The 23164-nt window shown below is 42.1% G+C and overlaps 1 protein-coding gene across 6 annotated transcripts in view; it reads right to left on the bottom strand.

The window, feature by feature from the left end:
- Nucleotides 1-1180: 1180 nt before the first annotated feature.
- Nucleotides 1181-23164, bottom strand: part of GABA-B-R3 (gamma-aminobutyric acid type B receptor subunit 3) — a 204965-nt gene continuing 182981 nt past the window's right edge. Inside the window, exons 1-11 of one of the 6 annotated variants that reach the window (XM_017156067.3) lie at nucleotides 16204-16296; nucleotides 12504-13512; nucleotides 11407-11550; nucleotides 10741-11016; nucleotides 9792-10043; nucleotides 8651-9028; nucleotides 6901-7202; nucleotides 6260-6398; nucleotides 4962-5237; nucleotides 4125-4443; nucleotides 1181-3646 (exon numbers count right to left, since the gene is read on the bottom strand). In XM_017156067.3, coding sequence (XP_017011556.2) covers nucleotides 2397-3646; nucleotides 4125-4443; nucleotides 4962-5237; nucleotides 6260-6398; nucleotides 6901-7202; nucleotides 8651-9028; nucleotides 9792-10043; nucleotides 10741-11016; nucleotides 11407-11550; nucleotides 12504-13139 — 3972 coding nt within the window. In that variant the 5' untranslated portion in view covers nucleotides 13140-13512; nucleotides 16204-16296 and the 3' untranslated portion in view covers nucleotides 1181-2396. Of the gene's footprint in view, nucleotides 3647-4124; nucleotides 4444-4961; nucleotides 5238-6259; nucleotides 6399-6900; nucleotides 7203-8650; nucleotides 9029-9791; nucleotides 10044-10094; nucleotides 10257-10740; nucleotides 11017-11406; nucleotides 11551-12503; nucleotides 13561-16030; nucleotides 16091-16203; nucleotides 16297-23164 lie in introns of those variants that run through there. The other 5 variants (XM_070219454.1, XM_070219453.1, XM_070219452.1 and 2 more) reach the window with 5 other exon arrangements.

Raw genomic sequence — 23164 nt, 5'->3', positions numbered from 1 at the left:
AATGGATGGATGGCTGGGATGCAAAAGGGGCTGAGGGGAGCAGCAGCTGTGGCAAATATGTGCAATAAATAAACATTTCGCCGCTGTGACAGCCCTTCGGGCAAAAGGTACTCCAACTGTAATAAAGCAAATATAAAGACAGCCAGCTTCGTTTTATTGAGCGGAAGCAGCGGAGCACGACCTGTGACCCGCGACCTGCGACCCCTGACCTCCCCGACCAAAAGGACCAAAAAGCGGGAGCCAAGTGAGGCAACAAAGTGCGCGGGGATAAATCCTGATGCGTCAGATCTTGGAGCAATGGACAGTGGGGAGTGGGGAAAAGAGAGGAAGCCACTGAATGGAGCCATGAAAAATGTTGGCGTATTCATTCGCTCTGGCTACGAGTGTCGCCAGCACATCTATCCCCGTGCCACTTTATTTTTGTGCACAGAGAAAAAATACTCCGACATATTTCATCTAAGTTATAACAATTTATTAAACTAAATATATAAAAAAATATTTTAAATATGTCACTTCGCTTTAAATGACTTTTGAAAGGCCACATCTTTGCAGATTTTGTAAAAGTTTAAATGACATTTTGTTGAGTTTATTATTACCCATCGAAATGTAGAAGAAAATTTTAAAACCGGACAATCCAATCAAAAGTTATGAGCGAAAAATAAAAAGGCCGCTAGATGGAGCCTCTAGCTTTGACGACTGCCCTTGATTTTTTCTCCGTGCACTCGTCCCTTTAGAAGCACGTCCCCTTTGTCGTCACTGTTTATTTGGCCGATTCCGTTTCATGTGCTTTTTGTTTTACGAGCATAAAGATAAATTCACACGCCACCAAACTCACGAGGATTTACGGCGGCAAAATGCAGGACGACCAAAGGAGCAAAGTTCAGGTTAGGTCGACCGCCCGCCGTTTTTTGGTCATCCGATTTATTTATTTATTTATGGTAACAAATTGCAGCGTCAACTTAATCACCGAACTCTATTAGTTTCGGTTGGCCATTGTGCAGGATCCAACTCATTTCACGGCTTTGTACAAAGTCATTTCTCTTGGGCCCCCATGGACATTTGTATCTGTATCTGTAGCCGAGAACCGAGAAGCGGGAGAATCTGCAGCGGTTTCGGTTCCCCCGAGGCGGCACTCAATAAAACAAGTTTAATTAATTAATCATTATTCTGGCTTGGCATTTCTGCTTAGACTTTTCTGTTTATTCAAGTTATCCAAGAGAGTGGAGGTGGAGGACTTTGGACTTTGGGTTCGAATGGGATTGGATTACAATGCTAAAACTTACGGCTTAGTCTTGAGCAGTTTCTCAAGTGTTCTTGGCTTTCGCCCTAACATCTCTGGACTCCTACATGATTCATGGTTCGTCTGCGCAATGATTAATCATACTGTCACCCCTACTCTACTCTGATTCTCATTCTGGTTCTGCTACTAAGTCTAAACTTTAAGTACGATACTTAGTATTGCTCACTGGATACACTGTAGATACACCGCAGAAACACACTGCCTTCCTGCGGCGGCACAACAACAAGAAAACAAACACTAATGCAGCTACTTAGGGCTAAAAGGATAAGGGACAGGGGGTTAAGTTGGGGTTAAGAAGCGGTTAAATCACAACTTAACCTATGAGCCTTTGAGAGGTCCCACGCGGTCCAGGATCAATCACATTGCGGAGGAGGTTCTACACAGAGAGATGAGATTGGGTCCACAGCTATACTATCCTATCAATTTTAAAGAACAGATGGAAGCTGATTTATAAAAAATAAATATTGTAAACTAAATTTTAACAAATTTTATTGTTATTACTTCTCTCTAACCAAATTTTCATGTAAGAAAAATTCTTTAATAGGCCTTAAAAATTACAAAGAAAAAAAAGAGAAATAAAAAAAATAAATATATAAATAAAAAGAAATTAAAAAATTAATACAATTTTTCTTTTAATTTCTAAAAAATTTGGCAACCCGAGTTAGTAAATTTTCTTGCTGTTCCATTCAATAAGCGAATACTGAGTATAGTTTTTAGAAAACTTTGCTGATACTTACTGAAGGGGAAAATTTACCACGAATATCTAGACGAATTCTAAACTTCCGCTAGTGTCTTACTTTAATTTGTAAATTTTTGTTCTACTTCCATACTCTGCTTTTATCTCTGTGTAGCTGATTCTGCTAAGGACTCAGGAAGAGATGACTAGCTATGGTTAGGAGGGGTGGTTCCTATCGTGACTTATCTAGCGTTTTACCCTAATGCGTTTGATTGCTTTAAGCCGATGATTGGTCAGTTGCACACGCGCTTTTTTCTGGGGGGCAGATTTCGTGGGCGTGTCGTTAAATAATTGCTTGGTGTTTCGCTTCTAATTGACGAGGACTTTAACTTGGACTTGGACTGGGGGACCTTCTTATCTCTAATCCAGGCCGTTAGAAGGCGTCGGCTGCTCCTCCTCCTGCGAATCTCCCAGGGAAAGCCTCGACTTGGCCGCCGTCTCCATGGACTTCCAGGTGCCTCCGCTGGTGGCCTGTTGCAGGGAGATGCGAGGTATGGACTTGCAGCTGCCCAAAATGGAGCTACTGTCGCCGGGACGGTCCTCGGATTCGGCCAGGGCACTCAGACTGCAGGTGGGCGGCAGGATGCGGTGGGGAAAGCGCGGCGAGCCCCTCACCCGCTCCCTCAAACTGGGAGGCGGCTGCACCACCGAGGGTCTCCGGTTGCTGGGCAACTGGAAGTTCACCTTGGTCTCCAGCAGCTTCACATACTTGCCACCTAAGTGCTGTTCGGCCAACTGTTCGCCCCCCGAAATGGTGGGAATGGGCAGGAAATTGGGATCCTTGGTAAGATGATCCAGGTGGGTGCCGCTCTTCGTCAGGGAACCCCGGTGGATGGGCTTCAGATGAGTGCCGTTCTGTGGGTGATGAGTGGACGGATCCACGGGTGCGTTGGAGTCCGGATTCGGACTATTGTAGATGGCATTGCAGGAGGCGGTTTGGGAGGAGGGAATCAGGCGGGTGAACAGACCCATGTGCGATTTGAAGGCCGCCTTCAGACCCTTTTGATCCGCCAAACTGGCGGTGGATCCCTTGTTGCTCGAAGTGGTTCGCGAAAATATCCCCCTCAACCGATTTATCAGGCCCGTCTTGGCCTCCGTGGCCTGCTGGTGGGCCAACCGCAGGTTAATCAAGTCCTGTGCCGGCAGACAGGCCTCCTCCAGTTGCGGCTGGGAGGCAAAGGTCACCGATCGCCGCATCGGGATCTGCATGTACTCCGCCGAGGGCCAACTGGCCCGGGGAATCACCGGTGGCAGCACGGAGAGCAGAAGATTCGGCAGTATTCCCGAGATGCTGGGCGTTCTGGCTTTGCTGGCTGCCGGAGTTTGGGTCGAAATCCCACTGGTGACCGTCAGTTCGGGCTTCAGGTGACCTCCTCCGGTTAGTAGCGATGTGGAGGATGAAGTCGTTGTGGAGGTGTTGGTAAGGCCTGATTCGAGAAGTCGCTCTAGCTTGCGGATCTCGGCGTCCAGAGCCTGAATCTCCTTTTTGTACACCCTGTTTTGCACCTCCACGCGATACTGCAGCTCTCGGCGATCGTCCACCACGAATCGCCGTGTGTTGCACTCCATCTTCAGACCCATGCTGTGGATAACCGGATCGATTATATCGTCTAAGGGAGAAGATTAGAGGTTGAAGAAAAAAAAAATTGTTGGTTAATGAAATTACTGGGCATCTAAGAAAATGTATACATGCCTTGAGAGTAATCAATCATAATATAAGATATATAGAAAAAAAGAACATAAATTAAAAATGGCGACTAAAATTACTCTCTTCAAAACAGCCGAAATCGAAAATCGAATTTTTTCGACATCGAAAAAGAGAGCAAAACCAAGATGGCGGTTATAGATACTCTCTTCGAAACTCTCAGAAATCAATAAAGAGAGCAAATTCAAAATGGCGACTAAACTCAAGATGGCGACTGAAATAACTCTCTTCAAAACTCTCTGTAATCGAAAAGGAAGCAAAAATGAAGATGGCGACTAAAATTATATGATGACTATTATAAAATCAATATGGAATTAAAGCGAATCGATCATCATTTCTTGTAAATTTTTTTCTGTGTACTTAGATATGCGACGTATACTCACTTCTCGCCCAGATGTCGTGGAGTTTTGGGATAAAGAGCAGGCAAAGCGTAGCAGTTGTGCTGGTTAAAATCAAGGCCGTGATGGTGATGAAGGCCAGCGTAACTCGCTCCGAAATCAAGTTGGCCAGAACGACGACAATGGCGCTGGTGATGACCACACTGTAGACGGACACGCCGATGTACTGGGAATCGTTCAGGGCCGGGATCTTCACGTGGCGCGTCTCCCAGGCCATATAGACACCCACCACTAGGAGCAGACCCTTGTAGGCATACAAGACACTTAGCCACGTTTGCGTGTGCTGCGAACGACAAACCTCCACCTGAAAACAATAATAAAATAAAAATAATATTACGGAAAATGCTTAACCACCATAATACTATTTTTTAAGGTATTCCTATTATTACTATATTTTATCGTACAATATTTATTTATTTTCTGCAAGCAATTAATGTGTCAATAAAATATATAAAGAATGGGTGACCTGGATAAAGTGAAACTATTTTTCCCTTTACACTGTTAAATCTAGCGTTTAAATCGAAATCGGCTTTAATTGAATAAATAATAGGCACGACAAATAATATTTAGCTTTTTTGCATATGCATTTATATGATAAGCAAATATAACCAAATGGTGTACGACTGCTTTTGAATGTTTAATTTCAATTGGCGACATTTTTGTTTGCAGACTAAAACTATACACTGCATGCCAATTAAAAGCCGATTAAATCGAATGAATAATTGCTTTGATACTAATATTTAATTTAAGCATTTTTCACATGGCTGAGTATTTTTCACAGATTAATTAAAGGCGATATTAGTTTAAATATTGGTATTTTACCTGCGGCTGGTAGACGACACTTCTGTCGATGGCGCTGATCTCGAGCGTCAGGTTGTGAAGATGCCGCTCCATGGGATCGGTGACCACCCAAAGGGTTACGAGTAGTGCATCCACCAGGAGCAGTCCACCCACAAGAAGGATCAGCTGGATGTCCTGCAGCATCTTGTCCTTAAAAACACTGCCCGTTCTGGTGAAGATCCTGTGAACTCTATACGTTTTGGCGAACATCGATCCAAAGGCCAGAGAGAATCCGGCGGAGAGCAGATAGACGCGGGCCTGCCGAGCAAGATAAGCGGATGAGGTAAGACTGTACAGTGTACACACACTAAGTGTCATGTCAGGCAGACAAAAAGAAAACAAGACCCGAGGCAACAACAATGGGGGAAATGGAAAACAAGTCATCAATGGACCTCCACCGCAATTCCGAGGAGTGGTGATGCAGACTTTGTTGTGCGTTTCAAATTTATGCAAATAAAGGAATATCACAAAAGTTGTAAATTTTCGTGTCATGTGTTTGCATTTCCCTGCCTCTTAACCACAGCCCCTTTCCCTTTTCCACCTCCTGCAAAACAAACAGGCAACTGGAAAAGCGAAACAGCAGGAGAAATGGTTACAGAAACAACAGCGACCAGCAAATTTCCCAGGAGTGGCGTTCGAGGCAGTTGTTAAGGGGGAAAAGTGAAAAACCAGGGAGGGCGGTTGTGTGAGGTTTTTGCAGATCTGGATGAAAAGCTCGTCAAACTCGACTTGGCTTCTAGCTTAAAGAGCAGCAGATTTGCAACCAAATCCGACGGCTATTTATAGCCAGCAGGGGCAGTCGAGCTTCTTGAAAATACACTGGAAAAAATCAGTTTTGAACTAAGCTTCAACCTTTCTCTAATTATTTTTAGCTATGACCTTAACTATAGCATTTAATATGCCACTTTTATAAACGCACTACTTCAGAAAATGATTATAACACTAAACAAGACCAGTAGGAGTTTTTCTGCCTGAGCTCTGCCGGCACACTTACAGTATACAAAAGCTGTTCACATTTTAACAAATCAATCAAACAGTAAAATTATGGTGATTACAGTTTTATGCTTAACAACCAACATTTCTTTCACTGCATAAATAAAGCAAACACATGAACGCGACTCGAAAGTTACCAGCCTGAAACTGAAAGTCATATTTGATGAGGACCCCACATGCTTGCATACACACCAGAAACCCGTCAAAGTCAAACAAAGAAGAAATGCCGAGGATGATGATGCGGATGGGGATGGGGATTTCGGAGCCGAAGGATAACAACAACTCACCGTGCAGACCGTCGCGAAGGAGTCCTCCGCCGAGGGCAGCGTCGAGTGGTCCAGGCCCAAAAGGATGACGGTGGCGTACACAAAAATGCAGCCCACTGCGGTGATGTTGCTCAGCTTGGGGCTGGAAAGTTTAATTGCTCTGTGGAGAGGGAGTGGGAGATGGTAGACGGTCATGGTTATGAGTTGATCCAACCATTCAGCGGGAAAAAGTGCCAAGTAAGCAGCGATATATAACTGAAGAGTCGAAGAAAAATAAGTTAAGCCAATCAATTTGTTCAATTAAAAATCAGAAATTAATACCATCTTGAATTAAGAGAATTATCGAAAGGAGAAAAAGAATATCTCTTCATAGGTATAACAACTAAATATTTGATGGGTGTTTAATGGAAAATAAAACATTCAAAATTCAAAACTAATTAAATTAAAATCGGAAATGGGTAGCTTATAAGGACCCATCTAGAACTAAAAGGTTTACCGAAAGGACACTCTGATTTTTTATGATAATAAGCAAAGAAAAGCTCCTCTCTCTTATAAAACCTCTAAATATTTTATGGGTATTTAATGGAAAATAAAATATTCAAAATATATAAAGGCCATAAAATCACTCGTTCGCCAATGATTTATGTTCTCTTCCGCCTTACTTGAGCTTGCGAAAGTGCAGATTGAAGGCCAGGAAGGCGATGGCCAGGGCGATTCCCACGCTCGAGAGGGTGGCGATGGTGTAGAAGGCCAGCGGGGCAATGGTGGCCACCCGCAGCTTGAACACCCGCTTGGCGATGGGCACCTGCCCGCTGTGCCACTTCACCGGCCGGCAGCGCGGGCACCGGAAGTCCAGGGCATCCGTCGCCGGGTAGTAGAGGGCCACCGGCTCCAAGAGACCGCGCTGGATTTGATAGAAGGCAGTGGTGCCAACGCGATCCGGGCCGCTAAAGGAAACGGGACCCTAAAAAAATAATGAATAATGAAAAATTATGATTAGCAGGGGAAGGCCATAGACTCTTTAGGGGTTTTTAAATGTAGCGCCCCAAATTGGTTTAGATTTGCATCTTTTTCAGGGCTACACACAGAAAAATAAATGATAATAGACTAATGCTAAAATTTAATTATTATAATACAGAATATATATTTTCAGATTTTTAGGATAATACCAAAATAATTTTTGATTCATTAAGAGATGTCCTTACTTTTCTTTAGATTTAGATTTCATATTAATAAATTAATTGTTTTTAGTTTACTAAATTTTAGACCATAATAGACTTAGCTAGGATAATTACGTGATTCATAAATTGATTTCGTTCCCTTTTTATACCCTTGCAGAGGGTATTATGATTTCAGTCAGAAGTTTGCAACGCAGTGAAGGAGACGTTTCCGACCCCATAAAGTATATATATTCTTGATCAGCATCACAAGACGAGTCGATCTAGCCATGTCCGTCTGTCCGTCTGTCCGTCTGTCCGTCTGTCCGTCTGTCTGTTTCTACGCAAACTAGTCTCTCAGTTTTTGAGCTATCGGGACAAAACTTTCGCAAAAGTCTTCTTTCTATTGCAGGTAGTATATATGTCGGAGCCGACCGGATCGGACAACTATATCTTATAGCTCCCATAGGAACAATCGGAAAAAAAAAACTTTAAAAAATTCTAGCTTCGGTGTTTTTTGAAATATTACCTTCTACTTTTGGGGATGTTATTTTTGAAATATTTCTGAATTTCGAATTAATTATTTAAAAAATCGGACTACTATATCATATAGCTGCCATAGGAACGATTAATGGAAAAGTAATAGGAAATAAATTCTAGCTTCTTTGGTTTTTATTGTATTATCTTCTACTCTAGGATATGACTCTTTTTAAATATTTCCGAATTTCAATTTTAATTTAATCAAAATCGGACGACTATATCACATAGCTGCCATAGGAGCGATCGGAAAATTAATGGAAAAGTAATAGGAAATAAATTCTAGCTTCTTTGGTTTTTATTGTATTATCTTCTACTCTAGGATATGACTCTTTTTAAATATTTCCGAATTTCAATTTTAATTTGATCAAAATCGGACGACTATATCATATAGCTGCCATAGGAACGATCGGAAAATTAATGAGAAATATTAGAAAATTGAACATTTTTGCGATTTGTTAATTAATAGGAATGATCTGCAAGGGTATATAAGCTTCGGCTGGCCGAAGCTAGCTTCCTTTCTTGTTTTGATTTCAATTTCATATTCATAAACGCCATAAAAAAATTGTGTTTATTTTACTGAACCTTAGACCACTAAAGACTAGCTAGATTTCTTGTAATATTTTTCATACAATATTTAACACTTTTTTTTTTTTATAATATTCTGAAGAATTTAAACTTTTTTTTAGGAATTATTTAGAAGAGATCAGATACTCACCGATACTCCCAGGAAGTGCAGCTTGCCCAGCTGCTGGAGGAACTCCCAGGCCATGTCGCTGCGGGTGTAATCAAATCCGTCCAGCTTCGACTGCTCCTCGTTGCGCCGCCAGTGCTCCTCGGCGGCTCGCAGGGCCAAGGCAATGGCCCAAACGGCGTCGTACGTCTGCGGTGCGTACTGCGAAATGGCCTCCGGGAAGAGGTGTCCTCCTCCTGCTCCCCCGCTGCCCCCCGCGCCCCGTCGCATCCTCCTCCTGCGGCGGCCTTCCGATTGCGGTGCAGTGATACTGATCCTGGAGCCAGAACCGGAACCAAATCCATCCTGGCCGTGGAACTGGGCGGATTGCTTGCGCAGCTGCGAGTTGAACATGTGATTGTTCTGCGAAGTGGAAAGGCGATTAAACAGGCCACGAATGCCGCAGGAATGCCGCCAGTAATGAGATTGCCTCCCCTCAGCTTCCCATTTCGGATTTTCAGATCCCACATTTTCATGACCAGCACTAAAAGAGCCATAAAAACGCGTCTGCGAATGGCGAAACCGAATGCGAATGCGATGACAGGCAGGACTTAGGCGGACCACTTGGCAATCACCATCGCCATCGCTGAAACCATCGCAAAACGCAATCGCAGCCTCGGGATTGTCTAATCAAATAAATCATTTCATTTTGGACGAGCGCGGAAAGGACAGAGCAAAAAAAACATAACAAGGACCAGGACAAGACAGTCTGTTTATAAAGAAAAAGCGCTGAAAGAAAAAGTTTATGCGGTTCTACAAAAAAATACTTGAAGAAGGTAAGTATGTTAAATAATTATAATTTAAATAATACTATTTAATACATATTTTAAATTTATATTAATACTAAAAAGATAATAAATTATAAATAGATAATAATATTATATACATTTTTTAAAAAATATTTTAGTTAAATAATATTTTTCCACTATTTTAGGATCTAAAACTAAAGCAATTTTTCAAGTACCTAAAATAAAACTCTCAAGAAATTGTGTTTGAATTTGTAACATTATTTTTTATACCCTGATTTGTAAAAGGATTTATTCTGAATTTCTGCTCTAGGTTGAATAATAGACCCTCTAATTTTAAAAATAAAATTTTTCTCCCCGTGTAGGGCCCTTAAACTTACCAATCCGCTGAAGCTGACGTTATTTCCAACGATGCTGTTGTGCGTGGACACCACGATGAGGTTCTCGACGGCCAGCTGCAGTTCGTGGTTGGAGCAAGGGGTGCGCTGGTCCGGCCACCAGGGGGCGCCCATGCTCTCGTGGAGGATCCAGGCGTAGTCCGCGCCGAACATCCGCAGCCTGTAGGCCTCGCACAGGATCTGGGGGGCCAGTTCCTGCGAGAAGCTGCCGATGATGATGCGCGTGTCCGTCTCCTGTGGCGATATGAACGAAATGGAACGGAATGGAGCGGCATTTGCCCATTTGTCATTTGTCATCCTTCGATTAGCACACCCTGCTCTGCCCGCCCACACTCAACAAAAAAAATGGGTAACAATCATGCGCTGTAAAGGGAGCTCTGGGCGATATGGTCTGCTAATGATGAAACATTTATCCATGCGAGTGGAGTCTTAAACCAAAACTTGAAACTAAGGGAAGTGGGTAAAATTAGGGGAAGAATATTTTTAATGGTATAAGGTAATTTTCTTGAAACGTTAAAATTACTTTTCTAATGTGAAAAGAAAGAAGCTCTTAAAAAATGAAAGTAACAGAAAATTGTAGTAATTTATATACACAAAAAAAATCTATATGAAATACTACTACTATTTTGTAAGTTTATAAGCTTTACAAATCTACAATACAAAAATTAAATTAAATGAAACATGATGAAAATAAGTTGTATTAATAAGATTGGTTCATTCAAAGGCTTTTAAATATAAACTATAGCTTTTCTAGTAGTAAAAGTAGATAATGCGTTTAGTAGTTTTTCTTTCACAGAAATAGTTTTAATTTCATATATGTTCAACTGAGATTTATAAACTAAGAAAACCCTTAATGTGCTATAATATCATAGAACATTTGGCATTTATTGCTGGTACTTAAGAGCCCTTGTGCTATTTATGAGCAGCTCACCCTGAGTAGCAGCAGCTGCTCCTTGAAGTCGGTGGCCGCGAAGGTGATGGTAGCGGCACAGGATATGTTGGCTGCCTCCAGTTCGGTGACCAGGTTGTTCACCGCCAGCGAGTGGACCTCCTCGTTCTGCGAGAAAGTGGTCACCGTGCCCCAGCCAAACTTCCGGATGAAAGCGATGCGCGCCGGATTGTGCGAGGAATCCGGGGCCACCGTTCTGTAGAAGTAGGGGAACTCCCTTCTGTCGCTCAACGCCGGCGATGTGGAACCGAAGGAGACCTTTTCGATCGAAGGAAATCGTTAGACTATCTTTCGTATCTGCTGGGGTCGCTTAAAATGCAAAACATGCTTCTAGGAATCCAGCCCCAGGTCATGTGTCTTCCGCTTACTTCCCACCCATTCATTTAACACACGCAACGCACAACCGAAATGAAACTTCAAAGGCCAAATGCAAATGCTCTAAGTGAATTTGTGGACCTCATAATTTGCGGGCTGTGGAAATGTTTATGGCTAAAAAGGTTTATGGGGTGCTGGATTCCGCAGCATTTATGCTAATCGCGCCACGCACGTGAGTTGATTAGATTTTTGAGAAATTGCCCGATTACGGGGAGATGCTTGGATGAACCAAATGAGCTAGGTGGGTATTTGCATTTTAATCAATGGACTCACCTGCACGATGTTCCAGTAGGGAACCACCTTCGCCAGACTCTCGGTGACCTCCGAGCAGGCCGATCCCAGCAGCATCACCATCCTCGTCGATGGCTGTGTGTAGATGGCGTGGAAGAAGCGATCCACTCCCACTCCAGGATCACACTGATTGGGGTAAGAAGAGGAAGCTCCACATCAGAGATGAGCTAGGTGGGGCAGGGCAAGTAAACGGGGGCAAAGGCCGTTGTTCACCGACTCGTTTCGCCGCCATAAAAAAGCGGCAAGATGGCGCAATAAACATTTTTAAAATGTCGACTTTGATAGAGGCACAGCCGGAGATGCGGCTCCAGATATGACTGTCTGTTTCGCTCGATGTGCATATGCACACACTTAAAAAAAATGGCTTATAAATATAGGGAATCAATCGGATTAAAAAAAAAAATGTTTTCGGTGCTCCTTTCAGTTTTTTTTATCGTAAGTCTGTTGGAAGAGTTGCCATTACAAAAAGACGGACTGTTTTGACAAATTATTTAGAACTCTTTTAAAAAGATTTAAAAAGTTAATAAAATAATAATTTAAAAAGGGACATTTTTTGAAAAAAAGTCGAATAAAATTAAAGTTGCAAGGTTTCAATGCCAATCGATTGGAAATTACGAACTCGACGAGGTCATACCTCTATTCTCCATATTTGATTTGATTCGAATAAAATTACAAAAATATTTTCTTGCATACTTTTAAGCACCTCTATAAATAGATTGAACAAAAAGCCTTTAAATTTTCTTCAGTGCCCCTGTTTTTGTACATTTGCGTGCCCCATCAAAAGCGGCAACGACTCATCGCAATAAAAGCGCCCAGGATGGAACGTTGATGACATATTTGCCCCTCTTTTTTTTAGGGCCGCAACCGCAGCTGCTGCTCGGCTACGTTCTGTTCTTGTTGCTGCAGATTTTCTTATTAAGTTTTAATGTTGCACGCGCTACTAAATGAAAATTCAATTTCGTAATGGAACAACCGCCTTTGCCGCCGCCGCCGCCTAGAGAAGTGGCGCCCAACGTGGGGCATACGCATACAACTTGGCGCCCACTGTGGGGCATTGAGACACTCGACTGTTTACCCACCTGAGTATCGTTGGTCACCAGTTCCAGGGTGTAGCCCGACAGCAGGCGCTTGCGGTTGATGTGCTCCACGGCCATGGTGGCTGCTCCCAGTTCACTCAGGCCATCCGGACGTGGTCCCCGCGACGTGGAGAGCTCAAAGAGTCCGAGCAGCACGATTTTTCCATGATTGCGCTGCATTTCGGCCGGCGACATGCGGCGCTCGTCCTCGAACACCTGGTTGACCTTCAGGTAGCGCTGCCTGGGCGGCAGGTTGAGGATGTGGTGCGAGTGCGAGGAGGCATTGGTGCTCCCGGGCAGATTGCTGTACGAATTGAGGCGCTGCTGCCGGCGCTTGACTTTCGTCCGTTTGTACTTCCAGTCGGAGCGCGGGGGAATCGAAAGACCCCCACTCGATGTCGATTCTCCGGGTTCTGGCAAACTGGATGTGAATGTGGATGCGAAGGTGCTAATTGAGGCAGCAGTGGCGCCACCTGGCCTAATTGCCTCGTAGCCCAGGGCCTGGAGTTCGGCCGAGGACTCCATGGCCGCCGCAGCCGCCGTTGTCCAGGCGAGGGCCAGTAGTAACCTCAGTCCCACGGCCATGGGCCATTGGCCGTATCTGGCCGAGGTCCTCTGGCCGAGTTGAGTTATGCGCATCCCGTCGGCAATGGCCAATGGCCCATTAATCACCAAGGCATTTGAATCGTTGGCTATCAGGGGCTGCAGCAGCAACAACGAAAAACAAACAACACGGTATACCGGAATATATATCGCCTTTTTATGCACTCTGCCGACAGGATACGCTTATCGTTGCTCTTCCTGCTCCTCCTGCTTCCTCCTGTATCGGCGTCAATTTTATCGCCTTTTTATTGGCCTCACTTTTGCTCCTCGCATTTTGTATCTTTTTGCTCTGTTGCCTTTTTCACACACTCACTCTGCCAAGCAGTCGACCATAAAAGTATGCAATGCTGAGGAGATTCTCGATGGGTCCTCGAATTGACAGGATTGGTTGACACGGAAAGAAATTACACTGTAAAATTTTATTTTGGGTAGTCAGGTATTCCAGGAAAGTTTATAACTAAGTATGGGTTAAAACAAATCTGTTAATTTATGTCGAATTATTATGGTGATTTAACAGCTTTTTTATATAATTCACTTTCACATTTAACACATTAAATTTATTTTTTTATATTTAGCCCTTAGCACTTTTAATTTATTTAATAAATAATTTTAGGTTGCAGCAAATTAATGTTGTTTAATCTAATTTTAAAACGATCGATGGTATGGATAGTGATATCTTTTTATTTAACAATCTTAATCTGTGATTTTTAATGAACAATGAGAACTCATAAAATTTTCCCTTTGTAAATACATTGATTTTTCTCCATGTGAAAGGTAATGGTCACGGAAAAACCAAATCAAAATGCCTGGGGAGCCCCAAGAGGCATTTTCACGCCAATTTGCCAGTTGAAAAGGATTAAGACGAAGTCTTCGATGAAATGGACACGCTGCTCCCCACTTTTGCCCTACCCTATCCCTCAGTTGTTGTGTGGCCATTATTTTTTATGCTAATGGCCAAACATTTTGCGCTTTCATTGCGGGCTTTTGGGCTACTTTTTTGTCGAGTCGAGTCTCACGCGCCACAGATTTTAGTGAACGTTTCTCTCTGTATGCGCGCGTATGCATAATTGTTTCGAGATTACCAACTTGCAGTCCCTTTTCCCCGCTTTTCCGCCTTCCCGCTTTTCCAACCACCCACTAAGACCACTTTATGGACGCTTTCTTTCGCGCTCTCTGCTTTCTTTCTTTCTTTTTCTCTTCGCTGTTCGCTTAAAATAACTTTTTGGCCCATTTCGTTGTGTTGGCTCGCTTTGTTTTGTCCTCAGAAAACACAGTGGCGTGCCCCGAAGGGGGGCTCCAGCCCCACTTAACCCCTCGCTGGCACTGCTTAACCCCTGGGTGCACCGCCTACAGTTGACATTTGCCCTCCGCTCTTTGCCCCCCTTTTGCACTGGGCTACTCGTGTAACTAACAACTCATATTTGTACATGCACTGGCAAAAAGAAAAGAAAAGCTAGGAACAACTTTCTTTGTGGCTTTCAATTTAATACCTTACATCGAAGAAAAACATGGAAATACTGTTCACAAGTTGCCAAGTAGTTAGGAAACTTAAATCCCCAACAACAAGTTGCACGAAATGTTTGGATTATGTTATCGATTAAACTAGTTGTCTGCCGCATTTGATTTAATTTCGGCAGCTCAGCCTGAAAATGTAATTACTAAAATTGATAAGCTGCAACGTGTTGAAGACAATAATAATAATGGCTTTAATTCAATTCAGTATTCAATTTAAATTCTCTAGAACAACACGAAATTTAAGCTAGCTTATCTTTTTATCAATATTGACAGCTTAGTTTGGAAATGAAATTATTCAAATTGAAATGCAGCATTGCACAATAAAGTATCCATAAGTGTATAAACTGAAATGACTTTAAAATTAATGCGTTCATATTTCAAACAGAGTTTAATTTAGTGCATTGACATTGCGGACAAAAAAATGGGTCCGGGAAAAACACTTGAACAAAATTGAAATATCTGCTATTGATTACTGTAAAATAATTTATGAAGATATACGTTTATTTTATTCACCAAATTTATTTTAAAGACAACAAATTTATTGCACCAATTAGTTATTTTTTATATAAATAAAAAAAGAGAATGACTTTTGTAGTTTGAATTTTTATTTAATTTTTCCTCCAGTTTATTTGATTTTTATGCATTTTGTAGTTAAGGATAAATAAGGTTTTATTGGCTTTTAAAATCCAGAGAAGTTTTTAAAATCAAACAGACGGATAAACTCAGCTTCAAAATAATAAAAATAGTTTTAAAATATAGTTAGAAGAACTAAATGCTATTCACGCTATAATCATCCGGTTCTATCCCTTTTTTCCGCAATTTTCTCCCAGTGCAGTGTACATTTGAGTATATGAATATTTAGCTGCTGCGCTGCTTTGGTCCTTTCTATTATTCTGCCATATTTCACAATTGTTGCCGTGGTATTTAAACCTGCACTTATTTATGGCCATGTGTGTGTGACGGCTCCCTCAGCTCCCACATCTCCACCCACTCCCCTTCCACATCCCCTTTCTGGCCATCGCCCGCTTTAGTTGTTATTTTCATGCTTGACATAAATTATGCAAAATGCTGGCTGCATTTGTGATTCAGATTCCATATTTCGCTGCTCGTCGTGTGTAAACTGTGAAATGCAAACTGCAACTGCTGGCGAACGGGTGGCAAAAAAATAAAGAAAGGAAAGAAATGCTGATATGGAGTGTGCACTGAGCACTTTGGCCATTCAGAGATCCAGAGATGCCAACCGAGATGCGATGTCAGAATGCCTGATGCGATTTGTTATGCAGCCAATACTCAGCTGCAGCTGCAAGCTGCTGGGAAAATCGCTTGGGGGATTTCCACAGGGATTACCGCAGACAATGCAGATCCGCTTTTTCGGGTTCACTTAACTAGCAAGCTCGATAAGCTGGGCTTACGATTGTATTACGATGTATTGTCTCTGCTCGGTCGTAGGAAATTGCATTCATAAATATTGCGTATACGACACGGGGCACACACTCTAACACACTGACACACAAATGACAATTTATTGGCATTTCATACACATTCAAGCCATAATTTAATTTGTTTTATTTTTATTTCTATTTACTTTGCACGACGACGAAGGAGGCTTTTGGCTTTGATTTCTCGACGGTTTATTTATGCGCGATTTCCAAAAGATTGCGACTTGCAACCGACGAGCTCCAGACCGCAACTGTTGGCCGCCGTCAAAGTCGCGCTGCTTTTGTCTGACGAATCGCAGATTGAAAGGGCATCTCGCCTGCTCCACGGAGGCTGGGCTTTCAATTTCCATCATCAACATTCAACCGGCTTCTCTCTCCGCTCTCGGAATTTGTACTGCGCCTGCGCCAGGAAAAGCGCGCCAAAATTTCATTCATAAAAAAGAAAAGCGAAGCACAAGCAACAAGCTGTGGCAATTGAAAACTGTGCTGGGAAAGTTTAACTTTAAATTATGTAAATTAATGCCCAACATGAAACTAAATAATTTGCAACTGTTTTAATGAAAAATTCATTTATCTCGCTGGCAGAAGATTTCGAGCTGCCAGAAGGACAGCTGTCGATTCGCATTGCCTTCAGTGGGAAAACTGGGGAAAATCGAGAACAATGGCGAAGCTGACAGCGAGGACACTCTTAATTATGGCTGCATTGAGTCAGTCAGTCCGCCGTCCGCAGTCTGAAATTGAAATGCCCGCCTTGGCATTTGTTAAACATTTCTAGAGCAGTCGGAAGTTTTCTGCTTCTGCCTTGGCTTGCATAATACACCCGGGTTGATTTTCCCTTTCCTGTTCTCCGGCTGGCCTTTTGCTCGGTTCGGTTTCGTTTTCGTTTCCCCGTATTGAGCTGCAATGGAAAATAATTTGATTTGATTGCTGTTCCTCATCCTCATTCCCAACCGCTTTCAATGGTCTCCATCTCCATTCAAAAAATTGTAATTAATTTTCTGGCCCTCATCCGCACCCCCACCGCCATGAAAATTCACGGGAAAGCTGCATGCGAGTGGAATGGAATGGTAAAAGTTGATTTTATGAGCTGCCAAACTGCAGTTTGCACAAACTTACAGCCCCCCTTCATTACTCTTCTGCTCCCTCCACCCCGGACGGGCAATCCATTTGCGAAAATCATTCAATTCAATTCTTTTGCACACAAAAAAATATCCAAATCGTTAGAAAAAAGAAAAGCCATTCGCGCCCGAACAGGAATATTTGGTATATTAGAAAGAGCGTTGGATAGTCAGAAAATACGTATCTTCCCTTAAGTTTAAATTAAATGTTATTTATTTTTAGTACATCGATTTTCTCACTGTGTATGGCCATGTAAGGTTGCAAATGGGTGTGGCGCAAATAACGGGCGAGCCAAAGATTGCGATTATCGCCACTTGACTTGAGATCCAGCCACCTCGGCGCCATCCATGCAAATTTGATGACACCTCTTTCGCTACCTACCCAGACAGATACAGCATCGTACTTTCAGCTACAATGGCAGTGCAATGGGGATTCCGATTCCGAATGGCAATGGGAATGGGATTGGATTGCGACTTTTGTTTGGTTCCCTCGGTTGAAGTTGGCAAATAAAATGCAATTACACCGCAAAACTCAATTTCAAGTGTCAAAAAGTTGCACTGCACTTAAGAAGTTAGCGATGGTGCGACTGCTGACTTTCCCTCACTCAGCCCTCTGTGCTCGGTATATACAAAAAGGGGCAAGAGCTGAAAGGCCAAAGTTCAGCTGGTCCACAAAGCGGATTATAGGCACAACGACTGCCGCTGGAGGAGGCCGAAATAAATCCCGAATATGAAAGCCAGAATGAAAGTCCCGTTGCAGGAGTGATATACCGGATAATTTATAGCCCAAATGGGCGATATATTGGCCGTGTTCTGTTTATGTTTCTCTTTGCTTGCAAACTAATTTGCCGCCGAGGGAGGAGGTGAGTCAAAAGGTGGACGTAGCGATTGCCAGTGTACAAGCGGCCTCCATTTGCATTTTAAATGAGCTGGCTGGAAAACTTTTTACAATGCCACTTGAAGTTGTCGGAGGAACTTCTCTCAGGCGGGTGCTTGGAATACGGCTTGAATATTGGACACCGACACCTACGCCGTATTATAATAACAAATGTTTGTGTAGTGAGACTGGAAAAGGAATCAGATCAAATGAGAAAGGAATGAAATAATTTTCTTTGAGGAGATTCGGAAGTTATTCAAGTTCTTGAAGAGCAGTTTGTTGTTCAAATCTAATTCAGATATATGTTCGAGTTGGTTACATTATTAAAGAACTCAAGCCCTGGAGAGGACTAAGCTTAAAGCACATTGTATCAAAGTCGTTAGAAAAAACACTTGGCGCCCGAGCAGGGACATTTGCTATGTTGGAAAGGGCGTTGAATAGTTAGGAAATACGGCTTTTCTCCTTTAATTTAATTTATTATTTTTTTTTTAATAATAACCTATTTAATTTGCATAAAGAGTAATCCCTGTTCGCATTGACCGACCGTTGGTGTTGACAACTATTTGTTGTTCGCTCGTTTGTCTCGTTTGGTTTGTGTGTCTCGCTTTGTTTGCGGACACTTGGCAAATTGGCAGCTTTCCCCCGGCTTTTGGTTTTCGGCATCAGGACCTAAACTTTCCGGCAGGCCGAGTTGAAACAATTTACACGTTCCGGTCTCGACTGCCACTGCCATTTCTGCTGCTGCTGTTGCGGTAGCACATGGCGTATGCGTAATTTAGTGCTGCATACTTTGCGGCCCAAATTTGCACTTTTGTGACTTGTTTAGCTACCCTCTGCTGATGACTCCGCCTCGACAGCACTTAAAATCAGAAATTCAATTATCTCCCACACACGCTTTCCCTCTTTTCCGCCCCTCGCTTTCCCTTTGGAGTAGGCCTGGTTCCATTTCGCACGCTCATTTCACACCTGCGCGCCTTTTCAAGGTTGACAAAGGAATTGCTGAGGGGAGGCAGTTAGCCCAGGGAAAGCTGGGATGTGGAGCACTGGCAACTTTATTGTTCCTCGGAGTTTTTAGTCAACAGTTGAAAGTGGAGAGCCAGCAAGTGGATACAGCCAAATCCCTTTCCACTGCGGACTAGTCCGAGATAAAGACAATTTGAAAAGGTAACTTAAGTGGAGCAGTTTGTATGCAGAGAAAAATAACCGATAAAGATTTTTATTTGGGTTTAACTTTGTTGTGAGGTTTAAAGCACAAAGTTTAAGAATAAATCGCTAACTTATTTCTCTGTCTGTAAGAGACTTAGGTAAAGTTCTCGAAATCCGCGTCGCTTTCAGAGCAATTTAATTATAATTTTCTTCTTTTTTGGGGGCCCAGGCTCAGGCCCAGGCGAAAAATTCATTATCGCCAGGGCAAATTAGCTTGAAAACAATTAACACCTGTTCGCCGGCTGCTCGTGGCAGGCCACTTCAAAAACTAACACGGCCGAGCCATTTACCATTTACCTTTTTGCAGGAGGGGGGATGATGGGACCACCTTTCGTTCCGCCTATGCCTCTCTCTCTGATTCTAATGAAAAAAGTTGCACAAAAAACTTTTCAAATTACAACGGAAATCCGTGAAAATCCTTTTAACAAAGCACAACATGACCAGTTGGGGCGGGGATGTGGAAAGGAGGAGGAGCAGGTCTCCAAGCTGAGGCTGATGATGATGATGAGGCTGCTGATTATGATGGCGCTTTAAACAGACATCGGCCCACATCCACATCTGCTGTAAGCCGGCTACCCGCAACACGTGCCACCACCGCCGTCGCCACGAAAAACCACCGACAGCACCACCGGCTGTCGTCCATTTTCATGTCGCGGTTTTCCCAGAAAGGAAAAGGAAAAGCTGCGACTGTGACTGAAGCTTGCAAATTGATTTAGTCGCCAGTTGGCAAGGAGGCACACAGTAAGAACAAATAGGTCAAATATTAGAGGCTCTGGAAGAGATGTCTAAAAGTATGCTACAACAAATTTCGAATTCGTTTGACTGCATACTTTTAAGCACCTGCGTAAAAGGTTTCAAAACACTATTAAATAGATAAATAGTTAGTCCTAACTTATAAAATCATTCAACTGATCAACTTTTCTCTCTGTACAGATGGAAATTCGAAGAGGAGGTGGTAAGTAGAACTAATAATCGAAGAGATGGCGGTGGCGACAGCAGCTTTCACAAAAAGCTTAGGCAAATAGTTAAAAGTACCAAGTTACGAACAAGAAACAAATCATGGCTAACAAATAAAGGCTTAGGAGAAAGGAAAACCAGGTGGTAAGTAGCAGATAAATATATCAGATATTTAAAGGAGCCAACAGAAAAAGAAGTTGAAAGTTACATGGAAAAAGTTTTGAAAACATGGTCAGGAAAAGGAAGAAAGTAAGCAGTTTGTTTGGAAACAATTTAACAAGACATTTTAACAGATTAATAACTTGTGTATTATTAAACAATTTATAAATATTTTTCGATTGTAGTTCACTTCCACTCACGCACTCATCACTTCGGTTCGGTTCAATCTGCGAATACATTTCCACGCACTTTCCAAAGTTTATTTATTGACTGCGGTTGAGACAGAACCTCTTACATCCTCCCATTTACAGCTTTTCCACCCATCAGCAGCCGCTGCCGTCGACTTCGAACTTCGAACTTTTTAATGAAAAATATTCAATTTTTCAGGTGTTGCAAATATTTAACATTTTGCAACTTTCTGTATATGGATTTCAGAGTGAGTGTGGGTGTGGGTATGGCGAACCACCCCACCCACCGCAAAAGCCACCCAACGCACCACAACTGCGGTTACCGAGTGGTTTTCGCGCAAAAAGGTTCCGACCGAAGGGGACGAAAAATAAAGGAGAAAAAACTGAAGCATTTTAAATGTTAATTAAGAACGGGGCAGAATCGGATAATTTGCATGTGCTCCGGTTCCTGCCGCTCGGCCCGGTTAATTGGATTAGGTTCCGTTTGAAAGTTAACGTTTTCGGGTTTTCCCACCAAATTGAATTAGCCGCTCCAAAAGCTGAGCGGCACAAAAATCCGCCGATGCTTTTTGCTGGCCCAAAATTGAACGTCATTTGATTTGTTCCGCGATCGGCGGTTTTAACTCGATTTGATTTTGCTGACGATTGACAGTCGAGTGATTCGCCTTATTTTTATGCGAATCCAATTCGAGATTTTCTGGATTTATTAATGCTATTTTTTAATCGAATATGTTTTCTGTTGGATAAATTGTTTAAATTTATGAAGCCAATTGTATTTTGTTGTTCCCCTTTTCTTATTTGTTTCTTTTATTTTAAAATATTTAAAATACAATTTTCTTATAAAACTAAAATTAATTTTAAAGTTTGTATTCCAATTACCGAGTAACCACTGTATTGAATTTTCACCCGCTGCAGCGGCTTGGTCTGTGAAAAATACAGACTGTTGGGTGCCGGCGGCGAAAACTCTTCTTTTATAGCGAGCAGCATCAATTTGGGGGTCTTCAACTTGGTTCAACCAATACATTAAGCTTAATTTGCCGGTTGTAAACAAAGGACAGCTGTTGCTAAGTAAATGGGTTTATTTTGCAAGGCAGCTTTTACTTAGCCGATGCACGAACCCTTTTATAGTGCTGCTATAAAACCTATAAATATTGCCATACAAATAGCAACAGTTAGTTCCATTGATAAATCCGAAAGGAAATAGTTTATAAATATTAATGTTAAATAATAAAAAGTGTTAAATAGTAATGTTATCATTATATAATCATTACTTTAATTTATAGACCGATAGTTAATATCTTCAGTGTTTTTAGTTGTATAGTGAAATAATATTATAACATTTTTAGTTTACTTTTTAAATTTATAAACAATATCAATGGCTAATTTCTTATTTTATTTATTAATAGAGAAATAATTCTCTATTTTTTAGCTGTCTAGTGTAATTTTCCCAACTAGCGATGACGTCTCCAGAACGTCTCCTTTCCTTTTAGCCTCGACCCCCTGGGTCCTCCACCGTTTTGAGCCCTAATTGGCTTTTGGCGGCTCAATGGCCGACTTATGTAAGCCGACCTTTAGCGGACTCCCGCCCAACTATCAATGATCCAAGTCGGCACGCAATGTCCCCATATTAGTTTTATTTTCCGTCTCCGTTTAAATATCTCAGCTCATGTATTATGTAAATTGGGCCTATAATGGGCCCAATCAGTTGAGGAAGCCAGATTGCAGTGGCCAATTTGTATTTGAGCAACATTTCTCGCACATAAGTAGAATATTTCCCAATTCCACTTTCCCCCGAGGAAAAACAGTGCACCTGCAGCATGCTCTAATTAAAATGACAAATAGAAACATACGAAAGCGTTTCATCTCATCGCCGTACCTTGGTTTCTAGCATCTGGCAGCGTGGCGTATGCGTAATTTTCTCAGCTTGCTGCCTTCTCGCACCCTTCGGATCGCAATTTTCCACTTTAGGCAGCATATCGCTGATCCACGCAAGTTGAGCAATAACAAAATCATTTACTTGCTCATTTGAAATACCCAGAAGGGTATTATGGGTTGTGCTGACTTGAGGAAATATATCTAAGGTCTTAAGGTATTAGTCAACTATTAAGAACATTTAATTTAAATTATTTAAACTAAATATAAGCCAATATTAGCAGAAAAATTTATTTTGAATATATGTTTTAGGTAAAGAAAAATATTTAAAAATTTGTATAAATGTTATAGTAACATTTTTCAATTTTTCCCAATTTAAAAGGTATTTTTTATTCGATACCCCCTCCTTTAATCATAGTATTTGCATGTTTTGGCATTCGTGTCTGCTTAAGGTAATTTTCGTAAAGATTTAAAGTGTGTCAAAGTGCATTAAACAATTGTCGTTTGTTTTCGGGTGTCGGAACGTTTTCTTTTTGTGAAGGGGGGTGTAAAGGGGGCCGCTGATATATGGTATATACTACATAGGCATAGGCGCAGACAAATGGGGAGGGGGTTTCTTTGACGCGTTTTTTTTGCTGGCGTCACGGGCAACTTTCTCGCTCTTTCGCTGTCGCATTAGCCGACCAGAGAATTAGAGAAAATAACATAGAGAACAGAACCCTTGCCGTTG

This window comes from Drosophila takahashii, chromosome 2L, assembly GCF_030179915.1.
Source record: "Drosophila takahashii strain IR98-3 E-12201 chromosome 2L, DtakHiC1v2, whole genome shotgun sequence".
NCBI classification, from domain to species: domain Eukaryota; kingdom Metazoa; phylum Arthropoda; class Insecta; order Diptera; family Drosophilidae; genus Drosophila; species Drosophila takahashii.
Note: the sequence above shows the minus strand (reverse complement) of the source record. Positions and strands in the feature narration are given on the sequence as shown.